The sequence below is a fragment of the Rhinolophus ferrumequinum genome, chromosome 13 (assembly GCF_004115265.2).
Source record: "Rhinolophus ferrumequinum isolate MPI-CBG mRhiFer1 chromosome 13, mRhiFer1_v1.p, whole genome shotgun sequence".
NCBI lineage: Eukaryota > Metazoa > Chordata > Mammalia > Chiroptera > Rhinolophidae > Rhinolophus > Rhinolophus ferrumequinum.
The window spans coordinates 51460578-51482790 of record NC_046296.1 but is presented as its reverse complement, the minus strand read 5'-3'; the positions used below and the strand labels follow the sequence as shown (position 1 = coordinate 51482790).

The window sequence follows — 22213 nt, the reverse complement described above, 5'->3', positions numbered from 1 at the left end:
CAGGTCCTCTACATGCTGTCACTGAGCTCAACCTGTTCCTGAACATACCTTTGCACACTCGCTCTCTCTGCCTGGAATGCCCTTCCCACTGGTCTCAGTGGTCCCTACAGCCCAAGGCCCAGCTCAGCTGTCTCCATGTCCAGATGTCTACCTTCCTAAGTCCTCTACACGACTGGCCCCCTCTCTATTTCAGGGAGATTTGAACATCCTCTGTTACTGCACCCATCATAGAGCAGGAAAGTCTGCCTCTTCCTCGAGAGCTCCTTGAGGGAAGGGAGTGTGTCCTATTTGTCTTTATTACTGTCATGCCTAGAGCATAACCAGGCATGCCATTGGTGCTCAAAGAATGTTTATACCCATCTTCTCACTCTGTGTGGTGTCAGAGACACGCTAAGGGGAAAATAATGCAGGCAGGTAGGGATGTAGAAATGACCCTCAGGAGGGAGGTCAAAATTGGACTAAGCATTAGGGAGCCAGCCCACCTGCCCAGGTGTGAGAGCTGAGGTCATGTTTGTAGGAGAAAGAACACATGGACAGAAGCCCAGACAGCCCTGACTGATCTTTTCCATGTTTGTCCGTCTGTCTGTATCTCTCACTCGCGGTGTCTCTACCTTTGTCCCTCACCTGTCTCTCTGTTTCTTTCCCTTTTGTCAATGCTTCTCCCTCTCTGTGACACTGTTTTAAATGGATCTCTTTTGACTTGCTTTTCTTGCCTTTGTGTCAGTTGGTCAATCATTCTTTTATTATCTTTTAAACCAATTTGTTTCCTTTCTGCTGCTTTTTTTACTCAATCTGCCACTAACGTAGAGATAAACTGTTGGTATTTATTGAGTGGATCTATAAGTCTTCATTTTAAAGGTAAGAGATATGATCAAGTGGAGTGTTTTAAACAAGTCTTTCCTTGAAACACCTAAGCCAACTGCTTTCTATTTCATGTCCATGGATGGAGTTCATTGGCTCCCAGCAGGCCAGTGGTCCTCAGGGTGACACGTTCCCTGCTCTTGGTCTCGTATGACTGCCAGCATTGTTGTCCCGTTTGGGACTCAGCCTCTATGGTGAATGCTTCCAGAGGCCTCTTGCTTACCATGTTGTAGATAAAAACACAGAGGCATAGACTAGGAAAGAACTTGACTTCCCAATTCAATGCAGCAGGACCGGGAAAAGAACACAAAAAGGTCTGGCCTATCAGGGCAAAAGAATTGGTTAAAAACAAAGCAAAACAAAACAAACTTTCAGCCCTGACAATGGTCCACAAGGGAGCTGGGAGCTGCTTTTCACTGATGCCAGGCTCTTGAGGGCAGAATGGCTGATCACGGCCAGGCACATTAAATATGTAATTTCAGAAATGTGATCACACTGACTTCCTGCCAGAGCTGTAAAGCACATCCCCCAGGGGGCTGGAGGGCCTTTTCATTTTCCATTTTTGATTCTGCGGTAGGTTCACTGTGTGTTGGGGGGGGGGTGGGGTAGAAGTATGTTTAATTTACCCAGTCTTTTCAATCAAAGAAATTGATACATTAACAGGACTGGTGATAGTCGTAGCGGCAGCAGGGACAGTAATTAAAAAGTCTAATTTTTCCTTCTTTCCAAAAGCACCAGTTCCTAAATTGGGTGGGTCCCATGGGCTTGAAAGCAGACAAAGTTTTAATAGAACTTTTATTTAAAGCCCAACAATGGTTTTGTTGTACCCTGATGTTGGGATGTGGAGCGGAATCTTTCTTTTCCAAGAGTCAATGTTTTGGACACTGGAGGGCGAGAGGGATGAAGAATTGTATTAGTTGACTAGAGCTGTCATAACAAAGTATCACAAACTGGGTGGCTTAAAACAACAGAAATATCTCCATTCACAGTTCTGGAGGCCAGAACTCCAACATCAAGGTGTCATGAGGGCCATGCTCTCTGACAACTCTAGGGGAGAATCTCTCCTATGACTCTCTCATAGCTTTAGGTGGCTGCCAGCAATCTGCGGCATTCCTTGGCTTGTTGATGCGTCACTCTAAACTCTGCCTCCATCTTTACATGGCATTCATCCTGTGCCTGGGTGTGTCTTTGTCTGTTTCCTCATATGAGGACACCAGTTATATTGGATTAGGGTCCCCACTAATCCAGTACAGACGCAACTTGATTGCATCTGCAAAGACCCAAATAAGGTAACATTCACAGGTACTAAGGGTTAGGAGATCAATATGTCTTTTGGGTAGATACAATTCAATCCATCACAGAGACCGTAGTCTATGGGGGTGAAGGCAAGACAGCCCATGGTGCCTGAGGACCTACGCCATGTTCAGGAAGAGGTGAATTCCTTGCTCTCCTGAGATAGTCTCAATTTGGTGACATAAAGTCTTGGTCCTACAGCTCCCCAGATCCTGGATATCAGACTTGTCATTCAGTCCAAACACCAGGTTGTCGAGGAAATGACAGTCCTGTCATGAAGGGGAAGACTTCATCTTTGAAATCATTTTGTGATGTAGTAGAAAGAGCACTCAAATTGGAGTCCAAAAAATATGAGTTCAGTCTCTCCTAACTGCTCACTTGCTCCATAACTTGGGAGCACATTAAGAAACTTCTTTGGCCCTCAATTTACATTTCTATCAAAATGTGATATAAAATAATTTCCACCCACCACAATTTTATAACAAGCTTGAGAGAGAAAAAGGGATCTGAAAGGGTTTTGTAAAGTACCAAATTAATTTTTTTAAATAAATGAAAATTCTCTTTCTCCTCTTCATCTGGGCCAGAACCTTCGGTTATTCTGTTTTAAATGTTGATCTGATTCTTACCACACCCAGAGAGGGCAAGCGTGAATCACAGCTGGGTAGGATTCCATCTGTTCTGTGGCTCTAGACCTCAGTAACTTCCAGCAGGTCATCAACCCCCTTCCCCCCCCCTTGGCCTTAATCTCTTAGCACCTGGCGCTACTGGATGGAACAGATTTTTATCTGGGTAAGTAGTCAGAGCCCAATCCTGTAGTCAAGCTGATAAATAAGTCTTAAGGTATCAGAGCTGATGATAAAAGGAAAAAAAAAAGTCTTTCTTCAGGTGACTTCCCTCCTTCAAAGCCTAGGGGGAGGAATGTACAGCTCTCAGCTTGTTGATGATGAAATTAGCACGCTCCCATCATTCAAGACAAGAGGTGAGAAAGAAATGGAATCTGATACCAAATGCCACTGAAGAGAATATATTTTACACAACATAAAAGGCCCCAACATAAATGAGAAGAAATATAGAGAGACTTCAAAACGGTAGGCCAAACTTTTTCCTCAAGCAGATAATTACAGGCTCAGGGTAAGTAAATCTTATTAGCCTTTCTCCACCTTGTCTCTTGTCATAAAACACTGGTGAGAAGAAAGCCACACTCAATTCAGGACTGGACAGCTTGCCTGAGGGGGCGGACCTGCCACTGTCCATCACGATGCTTACTCCCAACAGCCCATCTGCCTCCTCCCCAGCAGCAGGTGAAGACAGACAGCCCGGCGCAAAGCTCCGTCACTCATGTGCCCACAGTGACTTGCTGGGACTTGGTTACTTCTCACTGTCTGAAGAACTAGCCCTTCAGGCAGCAATTTTCCAGTCAGATTTCTCTGCCCACATTTGAGGCCTTAAAATTAATGAAGTTGTTAACATTTCTTAAAATGTCTTTCATGGCAGGCAGTTGAAAGGTGTGGATTTATCACCAGTGAGCATGCTGGCCTCTTTGGTTCCTAGAGAGACTTGGGCTGAACCCCCACAAACATCCTGAAGGAGACAGGAGTCTTGGCCGTAACTGTGCCTTCAGTCTACTCTGCAGTAGGTCAGGGTGAGTCCTCAACCTCTGTGCTCTGGCGTAAGCCCCCAGAGGCATTCTTTGTGGCAATAAGCCTAGCTGCCTACAGAATGATTTCTCTGGATTCTGAGGCAGGAGCAAGTCTTACTCATTTTTCTATTTATGTCACCTCCAACATCTGGCACTGGACCAGGCACACAGAGGTGGTTAATGGCGGAGGTGGGGCAGAGAAGGAGGTGGGTCTTTATGAGTCTCAGCGGAATTAAATATAGAAGATAAAGAGACTCTGAAATTACCACTGCATCCAGTCAAGGAGCCTCCAATTAAGAATCAGCTCTTCTCACCCTGTCAATCGACAGCAATGATGGTGCTGATTTTGGCACCGTCGTCGAGCACCTGGATCACGTCTGGCCAGTGGTTTGGGCCCTCTCTTCTGTCAAGAAGGGAAATCATGAGGATTCCAGGCAAAAGGAGAGTTTAAAAGAGATCTTGGGAGTCCTTCAGGCCTACTCCTTTTCTCCAAGGCAGCATGCCACCCCACCCTCATTTTACAGAGGAGAAAGATGAGGCCCAGGGAGAGAAAGTGGGTGTGTCAGAGCCACGCAGTGGTACGGAGCAGCTTGATAAGCTCCAGCGGTTTTCTCCTCTCCCTGCAGCCTCTTTCTGGATGCTCCACAGAGAACAAACGTAAGGCCCTCTGTGTCACGCTGGATGGTAGACCTGCCTTTTTGGGACATTCTACATTTTATAAAAGGTGTCGTCCCATGGAGATACTGAATGACTTTAAAAGCAAATTCAAAAATTGTATCCCAAGACCAGTTCTATCACAAATCTGGTTAAAAGGCAATAACAATAGAAGGACCAGATTTCAATTATTTATAGACACTTGCCCTTATTATAAGATGACATTCAATGTCTGGCTTAAATAAAATCAAGAAGTAATTCTTATCTGGAATCTCCTGACAACTACTGATCTTCCTCTCCCACTGGGGAGGCTTAAGAGTAGCAGGAAACATCCCAGCAGAGTATAATCCTAAATCGCCCTAGGGTTTTTGAGGCATTTATTTTTTTAAGTTTGAAATGAAAGGTACAGTTAATATTAACCAAGATTAACTGCATTATGGATGAGGGACGGCAGTGAATGGAAAATCTCCGTTAGGTGCATTTTAAAAAGCTCAGGCCCAAGGGCAGAGACTCAGTATATGGAATAAGTAAATATGCCCAGAGGGGATCTAGAACTCAGCGCTGTACAGGGTTCATAAATACTTCATTGAATCTGGCCGGATGAGAGAGTTCCTCCTTGGAAGCCGTCTACATTCATTCATCATGCACAGCCTTTCTGGGTGTCTTCTATGTGCTGGGATAAAGTGAAGAGCAAATAGCCTAGTGCCTGTCCTCATGGGGTTCACTCTAGAGAAGTTCAAGAGAACAAAAAATGTCCACCTGGAAACGTATCAGCTGTCCTCCAAACCTGTCCTTTCCTCTGCGGAGGCGCAGCTCCTATGAGCTGTGAGGAAGAGTACGGAGGAGAAGGAATCCTACCGTGTAAATATGTCCTCTTGGGGGCTCCTAGGACACAACCTAGCAGGCTGAGTAGGCAGCCCTCTGGGAAAAAAAGTAAACATAGGGAAGAATCCTGGTTTTGTAGTTGGAAAATCCACTCTATGTGATCTTTTTAAGTTCAGTTTCTACATCTGTAAAAACACAATGGGACCTGGCCTCCTTACCTCTTAGGCTGTTGCAGAATCAAAGGAGCTGAAATAATATCTAGGAACATGTCTAGGTACCTTTAAGGAGTTACCCAAATGTAAGAGAGTCACTTGAGAGGCCCAGAAGACCTGCAACCCTCATCATAACCATCCTCTCTCAAGAGATCACCATCATTAGGAACACTCAAGGGTTAGAACCCTATCTCTAGAAAACCATGCAAATACACACAACATCTAATAACTGGTAAGGCGATATTGGGAATACCACACACCATAAAGGCTGGGAAGAATGGGATATGGCAGCAACAAAGCCCCTGGCTTCCTTCAGGATACAGAATGCAGCTATGAGTCTGGAGAGGACACGCCTGAGTGGAACGGTCTGGTGGAGTTGGGTGCCAATGGAAGACTAAGGGCACAGAAAAACTTTCTTTGTATACAAGTTGCTGAGGGATCCATGGGGAGATATGAACAACAAACTGAACATCACGGCTTCCTTAATTATGAGATGGTGATTGTGCATCACAAATAACCATCAAAAATATACTTACCATATCGGCTGCGATGAGACAGGAAAGGGAAGGAATCTTTCATTATCCAGGTCAGATTCCATGCAAAAGAATCAGGAGGAAGAGAAGGCAGATTTGTCGGTGGCTCTAAGGAGCTGTGACCTGGGCATAAAAACAAAGAGAATATTAATCCACGTGCTTGGGATGTGTCTTTTAGCTGTCTCTCATATCACTTATAACAGAAAGTTCATAAGAGGCTTTCGTGACATCCATTGGAAAATGAGCGGGGGAAAGACTGAGCCCCTAGAGTACTGAATTGACCTCAGGACCTCAGTGCACATTTTCTAGCAAGGGCAGCCAGATCTAAGAAGTCTAAGAAGTCTGAAGATCTAAGGAGTCTGAAGCCTATGACCAAGGCCATGAGAAAGATGAACTAGAACTGGTAGAGGCCAGGCTACTTAATGGCTTGGTCCAAGTTCTACCCAAAGTCTATTCTACCTATAAGAATTGCACACCTGAAATCTATGTAATTATACTAACAATTGTCACCCCAATAAATTAAAAATAAATTAAAAAAAAAAAGAATTCGTTTGACTTTATAGAGAACTTCAGTTCATCTCATCCAAATAATGCCTCTACTTTATGTTCAGACGTGTAACTTCACCTAATATCGTTCATGTGGGTTATCGTCTTATCAACGAGAGCGTTGAAATTGCACTCGGAAGTTATGAGTTTTTGGCAGTTATGTTATTGTCAAAAACAAACAAACGAAAAAGCTAGGTGATGGGTTTTCCCACATTCACGAGTCAGAAAGCCACAAAGGATTAATGTTTCTGATTTGTATGAGAGAAAGAAGGACTGAGAGAAAAGGAGCAAAAGCAACATCATTCCTTTGCTTAACAGTACCTCCGGTGGATTTTATGTGGTGAAAAGTAATCTCATCCAAGGCCATATAGGTCTACTTGGGGGCAGGCTTGAGATTATTAGACTTTTAAAAAATTAAATTAATCTACAAATCAAATGAACATGCACTGCATGCTCTTTCGCAGTTCTTCCCAGAAATTCCCAACTCAGTCACTATTTGCTAATGTTTTATGGCAGGCAAAGCTTTTTCTGTTAAAGAAGGAAGCGTTTGAAGGTAAGTTCTGTGTAGTAAATACACGTGTAGCCCAGACTCATCTTTCTGGTAGGATTGCTACAAAATGGCTCAGGAGCTATGCTCGTAAGTCTCAGAGAGAAGCCATCTCATTTCACCCCTTCATCATCTCAGCTTTATAGATGGGCAGTGGGGCTGAGAGAGAGAGGCTCAAGGCCAGATAGGTCTACTTGGGGGCAGGCTTGAGTTTGTTAGACTTTTAAACAGTTAATAATATGAACAGAGCACATATGAACCAGGTACTATGCTAACTGCTTTCTTTATATGTATGATTACATTCACTTCTTACAACAACCTGGTGAATAAATACTATTCTTGGTCCTCATTTTGCAGCCAGTGAAATTGAGGCAGAGAGGGTTTAGATATTCTGACTGTGGCCACGCAGTGAGTAGGTTGGAGATCAGAGTCAACAGACCGGGTTGGTCTGATGCTATACCCCACAGTCTTTCCACCAGCTTTCATGGACCCCCACGGACTAGTGCAGTTTCCCCAGTTCTCTACAGGGCCATTAAGGGCCACCACAGGACAATGGCTAAGTTCAGAGGTCACCACTGAGCATGCTCCAGAACAAGACAACAGTGTGAGGGGTCTGAGAAGACGCTGGCAACCGACCCCCACAATGACCTCCATGTGAATAAAAATTGGCATTTCTATGTCTGAGTCATCAGCGTAGCTCAAATTTTAAGTAATTTTGAAGCAACAGGAAGATCAAGCCTATCTGTATTTCCCTATTTCCAAGTGAGGTCATTTTTCTTAACCGTACAGTTGGGGAATGGTATTAACTTCTTCCTGGACGTGAAGCCCCAAGCGGATAGGGCTAGACTTCAGGAAGCACTTAGGAATCTGTGAGTGGGCAGAGAGTGACGGATGACTTGTACTGTGGACAAGGGCCAGGTTCTATATTCAGGGATAAAATAAAAATCTGGAGAAGGAAGGGCTCTGAGGACTGAGTCATGGCGCAGAGAGGAGCTATGGGCGTCACTGTGGGTCACCCCTAAAGACAAGCCTAAAGCGTTTTGTATTAAAAAAAAAAAAAATGCCAAAAAAATTGTTGGACAGGTTCAAAGTTGAATACGGGAGAGAAAGCAGGAATTTTTATCTCACCCTTACAGGAACTCCTAGAATTTCTGCCAGCAGGCTGAGCTCACAGGATCCCCAGAGAGAGGTGGGGGGTGATTTACGGGATGAGGCTGGGGTACTGAGGGAGGGTCAACCGAAAGGAGGGGCCTCTTCACCTGAGAAGGTGAAGACCAAGAAAAACACGGCCCACACGAACGGAGTCGTTTGCCAATGTCAGACGCACTGAGACAGACACGAGTTCTAGTCAAAGCTCATGGAATAGTTATAAATCTAAAATATCAAGAAGGAAGTACTTCTGCGTTTAACAAGTGCAGAGAAGAGGCTGTCTGTCCTTCACTTTCCTTCCTCTCACCATCCTGACCCCTAGTGGGAAGAGGGGTTTCCAGCCTTGAGAAAAGTGATGCCGTGAGAAGCAATTCATTCAAGCAAGAGAAAAGCTGGTTTCTCTCGTGCTTCCTTCTGAAAACGTGAGGATCCAGAGTGAAATGCCCCTGACTGACCAGCACCAAAGTCTGGGATGAAGGTGTGAGTTATCATGCTAAGCGAAGCAAGTCAGACAGAAGAAGTCGAGAACCATACGACTTCACCCATATGTGGGATATAAAACTGAAAGCAACAAAGGAACAAGACAAAGACACAAACACTCATAGACACAGACAACAGTCTAGTGGTTACCAAAGGGGAAGGGGGGGAGGGGAAGTGGTAAAAGAAGGTAAAGGGGATCCAATATATGGTGATGGAAAGAGAACTGACTCTAGGTGGCGAACACACAATGCGATATAGAGATGCTGTAATACAGAATTGTACACCTGAAATCTACATAACTTTTCTAATAATTGTCACCTCAATAAACTAATTTAAATATATATATATATATATATATATATATATATATATATATATATATATATGGCGATGGAAGGAGAACTGACTCTGGTTGGTGAGCACACACTGTGATCATAGATGATGTATTACAGAAATGCACACTTTAAAACTATGTAATTTTACTAACCATTGTTACCCCAATAAATTTACTTTAAAAAAAAAAAGAAAGAAAATGGTAAATACCGGGGGTACCAAAAAAATGTATACAAGTGGACACTTTGGTCAACGTTGCTCAAGCAGTAGTTCGCCATAATCAGAAGTGTCTGGACGCTGATGGTCACCACTTTGAGCGCCTCTTGTAATTGCAGAAGTCAAACGTGATTTGTATTCAGCTTTTGTTATCGGGATATATTGAGTATTACGATTTTAATACCGTTTTCCTTTCTTAAAATGTGTATATATTTTTGGCATCCTCTGTATACAGAAAAAAAAGGGAAAAAAAAGACCCACTGGCTCAAGAAGAGTATATGTTGGACCCTGGAAAAGAGTGATGAAAAGACAAGCAGAGGAGAAAGTAGGAGCAAGAGTTTCCAGGTACTCAACTGAGGCCAACGGGTGATGGCCGAGACCACCTGAGGAAAGCAAAGCAAAGAAATGCATCTGGACTGAGGACATTACTGATTGACTATAGGTAAGATTGTTTTAGGGTTTTGTTTCGTTTCTTTTCTTTTCTTTTCTTTTCTTTTCTTTTCTTTTCTTTTCTTTTTTTTTGTGATACCCTGAGTCCTTTCCAGGCAGGGTGAAACCCACTCTTTTTCCACTGTTCATCACCTCGTGTCCTCAGTAGGTCCCAGGGTTCATCATTACAACAATTCCCTTGCAAACACGGCAACTCCTTTGCCTCCTTCCTCCTTCACAATTGTCCTGAGCAGCTGAATGTGGTGGTAGGAGAGGAAGGGAGCAGGAGAGGAGGAGGAATACACCTCAGTTTAAATTCATGACCACGACCCTCAAGGGAACCCTCAGGACTGACCAGGAATCCTACTGCATTCCCTGACAAGTTCAATTCACCTTCCCTCTCTCCAGCACCACCACTTCCAACTTTCTCTTACCCCTCAAACCTCCAATTGCCCCCACTCCTCCGCATTCTCATTTCTTCTTTCACTGAGAAGAGAGAAGTCCGTCTACCAACTTACAGGGGTCAATACTTGTATATGCTACCTTCTCTCCTGTTACAATGGATACACTCTGTACACTCACAAGCAGTCACAGCCTCTCCACTTAGGTGCTAATCTCATCCCTTCTCAAGGAATCTGCTCTTGCAATAGTCCTTCCCCTTTCTCCTACATCAGCAATTCCCTTCTCCCCCTCTACCGAGTCAATCTCATCTGCAGCAAATATATACCATCTTAAGAAAAAGAGAATAAAAATGTCTTCGACCTTCACACTCTCCTTCAGCTACTGTCCCATTACTCTGCTCTTCCCACAGCTCAATCTCTTAAAAGGTTTGTCTAGGCTCCTGTCTCCACTTTTCCCCTCCCATATTCTCTTAGACTCAATAAAATGAAGATTGTCTCCACTACTCCAGGCCAAGGTCACCGGCAACCCCAAGTTGCGGATACAATGGATATGTCTCAGTCCACCTTACCACACCTCTCCGCGGCACTGGACCTGCCACCATCCCTTCTACTTGGTTGCCTAACACAGTCCCTGGTTGCCACAGTCCTTGCCTCCTACTTCAGTGGCAGGTCCTCTTTCCCATTTTATGTCAGATCCTCCCCATTTTCCAGGCTGTACAAAAGGCACATGGTCCGCTTTCCAGCAGCAAATGCCTAGATTTCATGGCTGAATCCTGTTTTCATCACAGTGGCTTTAATCAGCTGACAATGATCAATGACCATGAATTCCAAGTGACCTCAGGACACAAGACCCTTCCTGGACCTCAGTGAACAAGGGACTCATTTTAACCAATCACATACAGACTTATGAGCTCATTTTCTTCTATCCAAAGTGCTGATTTTCAGTTCTGATATTAGCACGACCGCCATGTAACCCTCTTCCTGAGGCTTTAAAAACTGACTTTTATTCCTTAGAGAACTACTCAGTGAATTTCTCCTTACCTGACACATAAATAAGCTTGGCTTTTTTTTTTTTTTTTTTTTTTTTTTAAATTCAGGGGAAGGTCCTCTGTTCTGTTATTTGACAGTTGTTAAAAGTTGGGGAACTTGGGCCTTCTGTCTTTTCCATCTAAATTCACTCCCACAATGAGCTTACCTAATTTCACAGATTTCAATACCATCAATGTACCAGTGCTACCAAATTTATATCTCTAGTCCCAAACTCCCCTGAAAAGCAGAATATATAACCAACTACCAGTCTGAAATCCTCATTTTATTGTCTAAGTATCTCAAACTTAACACATGCAAAAATAAATACTTGTCTCTCACCAAAACCCTAGGTGTTCCCCAATTCAGAAAGTGATTCCTTGGGCCAAAAACCAAGGAGGAATCCTTGACTTCTTTCTTTTGCCCACACCCCACGTCAATTCATCGACAAATCTTGATGCCTTTACCTGACTTTTACCCCTATCTCTTCTCTCCCACATCACGTCTCATGCTCACTACTGCTATACGCTCCCAGTGGGTCTCCCTGATTCTACTACGGTATTGCTCACCTTTAGGGTGTTTTCCACATAGCAGTTAGATGGCCACTTCAGCCCTGAAATAGCTTTCACATGTATGCCATGGCCTACCCTTTGAAGACCTCACATGACTTGGCCCAGGGGTCCGGTCTCTCTGACCTCATTCCCAACCACTTTTCCCTTGCTCATGGAGCTCCAGCCCCATGGGTCTGCTTGTTGTTCTTCCTACTCTCCAAGCACACTCCACCTCAGGGCCTTTGCACTGGCAGTGCTCTCAGCCTGGAAAGCTCCTCTCCCCCAGACACATATCGTCATGCCCTCTCTCTAAGCAGGTCTCTGCCCAAGGGTCACTTCCTCAGAGATTCTTGATCATCCTGTAGAAAAATATCGTGCCCCCATAAGATACTCTTTGTCCTCTTGCCCTGCATTTATTATTTATTATATTTATATTAATTTGTTTATTGTGTATCTCCTGCACTAGTCACTACTACATCCCCTAGCCTAGCACATAGTAGGCACTCAATAAATATTTGTCAAATGAATGAAACCAGAGCCCTCAAGAAGATTATTAGCTCTGGTATTTATTAGCTGTTGACCTTCAGGCTAATCACATACTGTGTAGAACCTCAATGCTCTGAAAAAGATAAGAACAAGAACAATGTATACGCTACCACCTCTCAGGGGTTTGCAAGTGCCAGATGAGATAATGTGTGCATGATATACTCTTTAAATATCAGTCTTGCCATTCTTGAAGTTTTATGCTTTTTAACGCTGCTTCAGAATCCAAAATGAATGGGACTCTTGGTTCATTTCCTATATCCGTGGATCCTGAATACAATGTCCCGAAATCAAAAGTGCTCCCAAAGAGCTGCTTCTCTATTATTCACTAGTTAATTACTAGCTCTGACAACTGTCCATGATCTCTGCTACCCCCATTTCAGCCAGTTGGCAATGTCCCTATTTCCATTCTTTATTTTTACATGTCTCACTCTGCCTATTTATTCCTAAGCCAACGTATAAAATATAACGAATAGATCATACACGCATTGGTATAAATAATAAAGAGCTATGTGTGTGTGATGGTTATTTACACGAATGCCCTGGGTTCACTTGCAAGCATGTTTTACAAACCTACATCAATAAAATGTAAAAATGCCTCTCTTCTCAACACTCCTTGGAACTGCTCCGGCCTCGCCTTGTACATGTTTTACTTATTTATTTTCCGTCCAACAATAAAACAATCAGTGACAGCCTGCTAGTTTTTCCCCCTTATTTGAAAACACACTTAATAATGCATTCTTGTACAATGATTTTGTGTCACACAAAGCAAAGCTTAATGTGGCCGAATAAATAGCAGCCTGGATGTCAAATGGTGGTGATGAGCACTCACAGAAAGGCCGGGCACACAGGGCAGGGCTCCTGTTTGGGAGTGGCAGCCCCAGAGAACCGGTTTCAGGATTCACCGTGCTGAGCCCATACCTGTTCAGCCAAAGAAACCTTCTCAGTGAATTTAGACAACTGGTCGAGTCAGCGGTGCTGTTAGAGTTGTAACAGGCAGTTCATTTAGTCTGAAAAGCAGAGATGATTTTCAGAGTAAAGAACGGGAGACTTAGCAGATGTGGCCTTTGTTCTAAACACACAGGCCTCTGCACCTTCTCTCGGCCTGGACAATGAGGGGGGTGAACTCGCTGTTCACTAAGGTCCTCTCCAGTTCACACATTGTCGCGTCTCCATAGCTGGCTTTCACATTTCCTCCAGCTGGCTCATTCAGAGAGGAGCTATTAGTGTCAGGGGCGGAACCTGAATGGAGCTAAACAGCCCCCCACTGCACCTCACCTTTCTCTAAGCCCCACTCCCACTCTGCCAGGGGAGGTTTGCGCTTTCTTGGTAGCGCGGTTCTGAAGCAAAAATTATTACCTACTATAAAATTCTCTTGTACAGTTGAAAGTCATCATTTCAATGCATTTCTGGCCTCTCCCCAACCCCAAAAGGACCCTGGTACAGCTACTGAGTTCATTCAGTGGCGAACATGTGTCAGGCGCTCCTTCCCCAGGCACAGCGTTAAGGACTTTTGGGGGTGATACAAGGGAGATTGCTATCACGGCCTCTGCCTTTGGTGAGTGGGGTTGCCTTATACGAGACCCACACCAAAAAGGGAATCGCAAAGTGGGTACTGCAGCAACGGCTAAAATTAGCCTTCACGTTTTGGCCACTACTCACGATTGCAGCCTTATTTCCCACTCATGATCCTTTCACCTTCCATGGTTTCAACTACTCATAAGTCTCCAAACTTTTGGCCATGCTGATATCTGCTTAGAATATCCTTCCTTACCCTTTGCTTTCCTAAATCCTACCCCTTCTTAAAGGCCCCCCCCCCAAATCCTTCCTTCTCCAAGGTTCCCCATCCTCCCTTAGCTGAAGCCCCAACTGAGGAGCTGAACTGGGATTCAGAGTGGCCAAAAAAATGTGAGCTGGGCCTTCCTGCCTCCTTAACCACCACGGCTTATTTCCACTTAGGACAGTGACATTTAGGCCATTTATCAAACATGTTATCAAACAAGCTGCTTTGGTTGATCCTGACAATGGAGTACCATACTATGTTAATTTCACTTACAAATCTCAAACACACAGAGTTCGCACAAATTAGGAAAATACTTTCCATGGGGGCTGTTGCTCAGTCTCATGTATAATGTGTTTCCCAGGGTCAAGGTCAGGGTCAAATCAGAGGCATCTCTTGACCATGTCTATGTAGGCCACCAGTGACTCATAATTCATTGCCAAAGCCAGCTAATGAAGGCAATGTGACACTTGATGCCACTCCTTCAGAATGTGCTACATTTTGACTTATCTAGCGATGACCTCACTTTCCCAAGCAGGTGCTCCTGTCTGGCCTGTGAGCCCTGTAACATCTCCTGTTGCGCCGGAGTCTCTGCTCCAGGTGTTCTTGCTTACTGGTCCTACCTACCTAGCTAGTGCGGACTCTCAGGGCGGTAGCAAAGGAAGACTAACTGGCATTTGTACTAATCCAAGAGAGTAGTGGAGATGGTATCACTCTCCAGGTAGCCCGTTTCTATACACACACACACACACACACACACACACACACTCACACACACCCCAGGCCCGGGTGCTTCCATGAGCAGGGCTACATGACTATCTATTCTGGGTCCAAGTTTGTAGCTTGCTGGTACGCTATCTACTCTTTAGGAAATTCACTCTACTGTGGTTTCAAGCCTATTTTCTCCTCCCAAAATATGTTGACTAGAATAATAATCAGAAGCTTTGAACTGCCACCAGGCCTTCCGTGTCGTGATCTCAGAGAGCTTTATCGGGTACTAAATAATTAATATACTGCAAGTGACACAAAGACCCGGCAGCTAGGAAAACCAAGTCTATCAAGGAAAGATCTTGCTCTCTGAGAGCCAGGGAGTGCCTGTGGGGATGACCACCCACCAGTGACGCCCCGTCTCTGTGTAAATTAGACAAGAAGTTAAAAAACTATCCAGAAACAACTGGCTCATCTCTGGACTTGATGTTTCAAATTGGGAAGTGAGTTACCAGGGTGACCCCAGGGGAGGGCATGGCCCACTTTCATAAGAATTGGTGAGCTGCCGCCCAGAAGCGTTGATACTAACTAATGACACATTCATTATGAGCTATGACTCACTGATGCCTTTTGGAGCCATTCACTAGCATAACCCTCACAACAGTCCTGTTCATTAACCCCTTTTACAAATGAGAACATGAAGGCTCAGAAAGCACCACTGCCCTACCCCAGCTCACATAGCTAGCTAGTGAGAGTCAGGCTAGGACACTAGGACCCCTGATATGTGGACCAACCGGAAATGCCACGCTCCAACACAGACCTCTTAGAGATGATGCTGACTGCCCCGGAGAACAGCTACACTGTGTCCAACAGCAGAAAAGCAGATCGGATTACAGATGCCTGCAACAATCTAACTGAGGACGACAGAATCCCTTCGGGTCACCCAGGAAGGTGACCTAGAATCACATACCTTCAGTCAAGGCAGCTGGCTCTCTGGGGCTCAAGCTCTGTTTCCATGGCACTGTTTCCATGGCAACCACCAGGTATGATGCTTGGCCCCAGAGATAGGGCCTTCGCTGGTCCAGGAGAGGATGTTTGGGATGAGGGGAGGCAGAGGGGAAGAAAACTTTCCACCAACTTCCAGCCCTTTCAATTCTTCTTTATTGACTCCTCTCATTTCAGGAAAAGAGCCTATCTTCCAGGAAACCGCACTTTTAAATATCACATTGCTCAGGGCAAAGACCTCTCACCCGTGGCTGGGCACATTTCCAGAGACGGGAAGCAGAATGTTCTAACCGGCTGGTATGCTAGATAGAGAACTGGGTTCCTGGGAACAGTGATGGTACTGTGAGACCTTGGATAAGCTACTTAACCTTTGTGAAGCTTTGTGTCTCTGCATATAAAACAGAACTCATCATGCTTTCCCAGCCAACTTTCGGGATGTTCTGAGAATTAATGAGACAGTACATACAAAGCCCTCAGGCTCTTTTGAAGGAAGATGCACTAGAAATCCTTGTGCTGTTACCAAGGGGCACTGTCATGACGATACATTTTAAACCATTCCTCACCTATATTACTAAAATAAACTCAGCTTGTATTAAAAACAGCGAGGCCGGGAGCCTAATTTGCTTCTCCTTGTTCTGCTGCTGCATTTCCCTTTTGCTTCCACTCATCTTGCGCCGTGAACAACAGTGGCCAACGCTACCCTTGACCCCTAGGCAGAGACCCAGGGTGAGAACGTTGTGAAGGAGTGTCAACACCACTTATCTATGTCTTCCCATCACATAGATGAGGAAGCTGAAACACAGGAAGGGCCAATGCTTTAGCCAAGGTCACCTCATTAGTGAAAAATCAAGAATCTGATCTTCTGACCCTGCAGTCTGTGCCTCACCCCAACAAGGAAGAAGATATTAAAGAAGGGAGAAGGGGAAAGAAATAGGGAGACACGTATTTTTCCTCCTTAAACCTTTAAGCTGCTACTCTGTGCAATACTCAGGGTGAAAAAAGAAAATAAGGAAAAAAAATCAATATTTCATGTGTGCGCCTATTACATACACAGGCCCCATGCTGGGTGCTTTACAACCATTGTCCACGTAAACCCCACAATTTGTTGAATGGGGGATTATTATTCCCAGTTCTATTGAAGGACCTGAGGCTCAGAGAGGTTAAGGAACTTGCCCAAGGTCCTAGAGCCAAAAGGTATGGAGTTAAGAGAAATTAACTCAACTGATGAATATTTATTGAGCGTCTCTGTGCCCTTTGCCTTTGGCAGTTAGGATGCATTAGTGAGCAGAATTAAACATGACCCGCTTAGAGCTTATAGACTGAGTAACTTAGAGTACGGCGGAACAGCAGACAGCAGTCCAACAACCTCACAAATCCTTGCACGCCTCAGTGTTGGTATGCTGTGCAAAGGAGCGACACACGGCTCTACGAGAATGCATAAAAGAGGGACTTAACTTCATCCTTAAGGCCAGGGGAGGACTGCCTGAGAAACTGATGCTTGCGCTGGGGCCCTAAAGCAGATGAGTAGAGTTGACGAGCTAAAGGGACAGGGATGGGCGGGAGGCCAGAGAGAGCAGGGGTCCATTGAAGCCCAAGTCTGGCTCAGTCCAGAGCACCTGCTCCTTGCTCACCACCAAGAAAGGTGAGGTGTTACTGAGGACCCCTGCTGTATGGACCAACCCGAGATGCCACAGATCCACTCAGACCCATCGACAGTGCTGGAGAACAGGGACACTGAATTACACACAGCCGAGGGACCGGTCAGATCACAGAACCCTGCAGCATTCCCCTAACTGAGGACAAGACCTCCTTCAGGCCAACCAGGAAGGTGACCTCCAGCTGCCCCCTAGAATGGCTCCACCGTGTTGGCAGAACTGCCCTGTCCTATTACTCAGCCCCCTGCGTCTTCTGTGATGGCCAGCTTATTGGCCAAGCTTCCTGTAGGGAAGGGGCCTAGAATCCAGAGATGAGGCCCCGGCCCTTCCCTTCAGTGTATGGCTGTGCGTTTGACTTCTGAGGGTCTAACCCCCCGGGGTTTCCTCCTTAGCATGTCTCCTTTCAGACTGTCTGGCCCCTGACAAATTTTACCCTAAGCATCCCTCCCCTGGACCAGCCAAGGTCCCCTCTTATGGGGCAGGCACCAGGCCTGCTGGTGGTTTCCATGGAAACAGTGCTGGCTGAGCTTGAGGCCCTGGAGAGCCAGCTGTCTGACTGAAGGTAAATGTGTCTCGGTGACCTTTCTTGTTGCCCTGAAGGAGGTCTTATCCTCAGTGAGGAGAATGCTGCAAGGATCTGTGATGTGATCAGTCTCTCGGCTGTATCGAATTCAGTGTCCCTGTTCTCCAGCACTGTCGATGGGTCTGAGTGGATCTGTGGCATCTCGGGTTGGTCCATACAGCAGGGGTCCTCAGTAACACCTCACCTTTCTTGGTGGTGAGCAAGGAGCAGGTGCTCTGGACTGAGCCAGACTTGGGCTTCAATGGAGCCCTGCTCTCTCTGGCCTCCCGCCCATCCCTGTCTCTTTAGCTAGTCAACTCTACTCATCTGCTTTAGGGCCCCAGCTCAAGCATCAGTTTCTCAGGCAGTCCTCCCCCAGTCTTAAGGATGAAGTCAAATGAAGACGCATCAGCTGTTACAAATCTGAAAACTGAATTACCTTCTGGAAAAGCAGAAGGGATAAAACTGCCCCTGGACCACTCTTGCAGCCATCTAGCTCCTAATGACAAACTCGTGTTTGCATTCCCCTCACATGGCCCCACATAACTTGATGAAATCCTTTCATTTTCACCACTAGTTTTATTTTGCTTTTAAATATTAGGTGTCAAGTGTTGAGAGGCAAGGAGGAGGGGCAGCAGGAAAAGAGCAAAACGAAGAGGGAGGAAGTTGAAAGAAGAGACAGTGACAAGACTAACAATGAGGGATGGGCAGAAACAAAGAAGAAAAGAGAAGTGGAGAGGGAGAAAGAGAAATCATCTGATATTTTCCACTATTTGGAAGTAACAAGAAAAAGTTATTCAAAGTACCACTGTAAAAAGGCCATAAAGCACCTTGGGGAAAGCATGAAAGTCACACTGCCGCCGTACAGATGAGCACCCTGGAATTAGCTGCCAGAGCCACGTCTGAAGAGGAAATTCAATGGCCCACAGTGCTGTCTCCCTGCCTCCCTCCTGACTTCCACCCCCTCCAAACCGCCTGGCTCGGAAGGCAGAGGCAGTAATTTTGAGCCAGCAAGTGTGAAGGAATGTCAGAACTGTTATTTGCCTTCATGAAGCACATCTTGAGTAGATCTTTTAGAAATATAATTTAATACACTTTCAGCTTCACTATAGAAAATCTGAAAAAATCAGGAAGGTCTAACGAAGAAAATTAATATGACCCATACCTCCAGCATCCAGAAACCCAGGGTTAACATTTTATGGTATATTGGTTTGTGACTTGGTTTTCACCCACTTATCAAGATAATATTTGGCTTAAGTCTTGATGAGGAAAAGGACAGGAGAGAGTTCATCTCAACTCATGAGATCTCTGCCTGCCAGCCAAAATCATTCTCTGGGACCACCGGTGGGGTCAACACCAGCCAGCTCCCATCCTGGAGCACAGAGGCTGAAACCATGGAAACTTGAGATGCTCTCGGCCCAGCACAGGGGCGTGCAGTCAGAGGCAACAGGCTCAGGGGGAGCAAAGGCCAGTCTTCATCAGGAAGGGAGGCCTTGGCCTGAACGGACTTGAGAGCATCTGGGACGTGAATGCAGACAGACCAGAAGAGGCAGATACACTGCTGTGTACCCTCAGCATCCCTGGGCAGAGGGACAAGGAACTTCTGCTTTGTTAGATGCCGTAAAAGGAGTCACAAAAACTATACAAAATGTATTAATGTCAGGGCTTGAACTTCAATGATAGGTGCAGTACATTGATTCCATGACTTGAGAAAGATTTTAAAAATGTGGAATTCCCTCCCACTCTCAAAGGGACAGCCAGGGAGGGTAAAGTGGAGACAGAGTCCTATCTCTGTGGCCAGTGATACACCTGACAAATGTATGGCAGCTCTTAAAGCCCCTCGTATGCATTCAAGTCTGATCCTCACAATGCCTTGTAAAATATTTGTTTTTAAAAGTCCAACTTACAGAGGAGGAAAACGAAAACCAAAGAGGTTAAGTCAGAGCTTCCTGTCACCTCCCGCTCCCCACACAAGAACACAGGATATGGGAGGCCAAAAAGGAACAACAACGGAGCTGTAGATAAGGGAGTCATACCATGATATTCTTGATGGCGGCTGGTCGAGACACAAAAGCAAACATCCGCCAGTACTCCAACAGGGGGTCTTCCTGCACCCCAGTCTCGCTGGCGGCTGGGCAAGACACAGGAAGTAGGATCAACATGATCCGCAATGTAATGCACTTGCTGACCACACTTGCTAGCTGCAATCCGCTCGGCTTCTCTTCCAGCCAACCAACCAACCTCTTGCTAACTGCAGTCCGTGCTTGCTAGCTCAGCCACGGCAGGTATATTAGTGGCTAATGGCTAACTGGTTACAGCTGATGGCCATTTACTACCCGAGCCAGCGCCTTTCCACGTGACGTCGAGAACCTGGAAACCGCTCTCTGGGACTCTGTCCCCACACTAACTTTTTACATATCGTGACACGCAGTGAAAATGATAATATTTGTATGGCCCACTGGGGTAAACAGAAGAGGCTGCCTACAGTTAAGAGGCGACTGGCTGGAGGGCTTCAGCCACTCCTGGCCCACCCCAGCATCCCAGAATGCTGAGGGCTCGCTAGTTTGGTATCTCTACACACCAGCTGGCCATTGGCAGCACATGCATGGCCGGTGCACACTGCTGGGGAAGGAAGCTCCGGACCAAAAGATGTGGCCATGGTCACACTGCGGGAAGCAAGAGAGAGTCACACACCTTGCATCTTGCCCTGGGGACATCTAGAAACAGCAATAGAGATGTTAGCCACAGAAGAATCCTGGGCGTACTCTATGGGCAGAGTCAGAAAAAGACTAGGTATGCCCCATGCTTGTATTACCCACACAAAGGAGGTGATTTGGGTGAATAAGGGTTTTGAAGTTGGATCTGATGGGCCTCTAAAACATTCACCTGAAGCACGTCTAACTGCTGGGATGCTTCACCAAAGAAAAGGGGTAAAATTCTTTCTGTACTCTGGGAAATTCAGAAAATAATTTCATAGGATGGTTACTGAGTGGGCAAGAAGTAATGGTTACAAATGACCGAGTTAACTGCTGTACACGGCCTCGTCTGTCATCATAGCGGAGTCTTATCAGAAGTCTCATCGGGATTAGTGGCTCATCATGACTGATGACATTGGCTGACCAAGATGGCTTTGCTCTTTCAATCACAGTGGCAGGAGGAGCCTTCTATAGTTTCAGCATAAACACTGAGAAATAGCTTTCGGCAGTGATTCCAGGAGTGACTTCCAAGATAATGGACTTTTCCTGCAAGTGACACTCTATCTCCTCAAGACTTCTCAGGTCTTGCTGTCATTGGAGATTCTGGGCAGTACCGGGGCATAATGGCTGCTAGCACCAGGTGTATGAGAACCTAAACGTTCTAGCCTGCCGAATAAAAGGTTGTATTCGATACGAGGAGGTTACAGTCAGGCAGCATCTACACACCATTAAACCTCTGCGTGGAAAAATGAAAATATTCCCTCAGGTCTCCAGATAGCTCCAAATGCAAACCAAAGGTTTCCTTCCTCATCAGGATATCGTGCCCCATACCAGTCCAGCCCAAGAGAAGCAGTCAGGAGTGAGCACTAAACGTATTTGGAGCAGCTGAATGAGACGTGGGCTAATTGGATCATGCCACTTTTATTGCTGATCACTGTGCATAAAGAGCACGCCTGACTTCCCGGGAAGTTCTGTCAATGACCTGGAAAGGTGTTGTAGGAAGATGAAGTCAAGTCGCTGCTAATTGCTCACATTGGGCAACGGATCAGCAGTGGGTGGGGAGGATGGCATCGCCTGGCACACAGGGGAAACCCTTGGGTTTTGTGCAGATGGACCCAGAGACTTTTGGAGTCCCCACAACCTTGAATAGTGTGGTAGCATATCATTTCCTCCGTAAAAGGCATTGCCACAATAGGCAGAAAACAACACTCACTCACTAATGTGACCACACCCAGCCTAAGAGTATGAGACTTTCCAATTCTTGTCTCAGCAAAATGACAATTTACTGCATATCAGGAAATTTGGGGTCATTTGTAAATAGTAGAAACTGTGACTAGTAAATCTGCCAGTACTGAGAGTTGCTGTAATCAGAATATGAAAGATAGAGGACTATAACCAGATATAAAAGTCACTTTTCCAGGAATACTGAGGTCCATTGAGAGTACATTGGGTTTCCGGACACTGAACCGGGCATGGGAGGCAGTGACTGTAAGCACACACCCCAGAAGTTCTGTCCACGGTCTCCTCACTGTCCACATTTGCAGATCTATGCAGTTTTCCTGTCCAAGA

General features: G+C 45.6%; 1 protein-coding gene across 1 annotated transcript in view; it reads right to left on the bottom strand.

Annotated features, from left to right (window-relative positions):
* ALK (ALK receptor tyrosine kinase) overlaps positions 1-22213 on the bottom strand; it is a 646243-nt gene that overhangs the window by 449681 nt on the left and 174349 nt on the right. The window contains exon 2 of the mRNA XM_033125413.1: positions 6021-6140. Within this exon, the coding sequence (XP_032981304.1) occupies positions 6021-6140 (120 nt within the window). The remainder of the gene's footprint in view (positions 1-6020; positions 6141-22213) is intronic.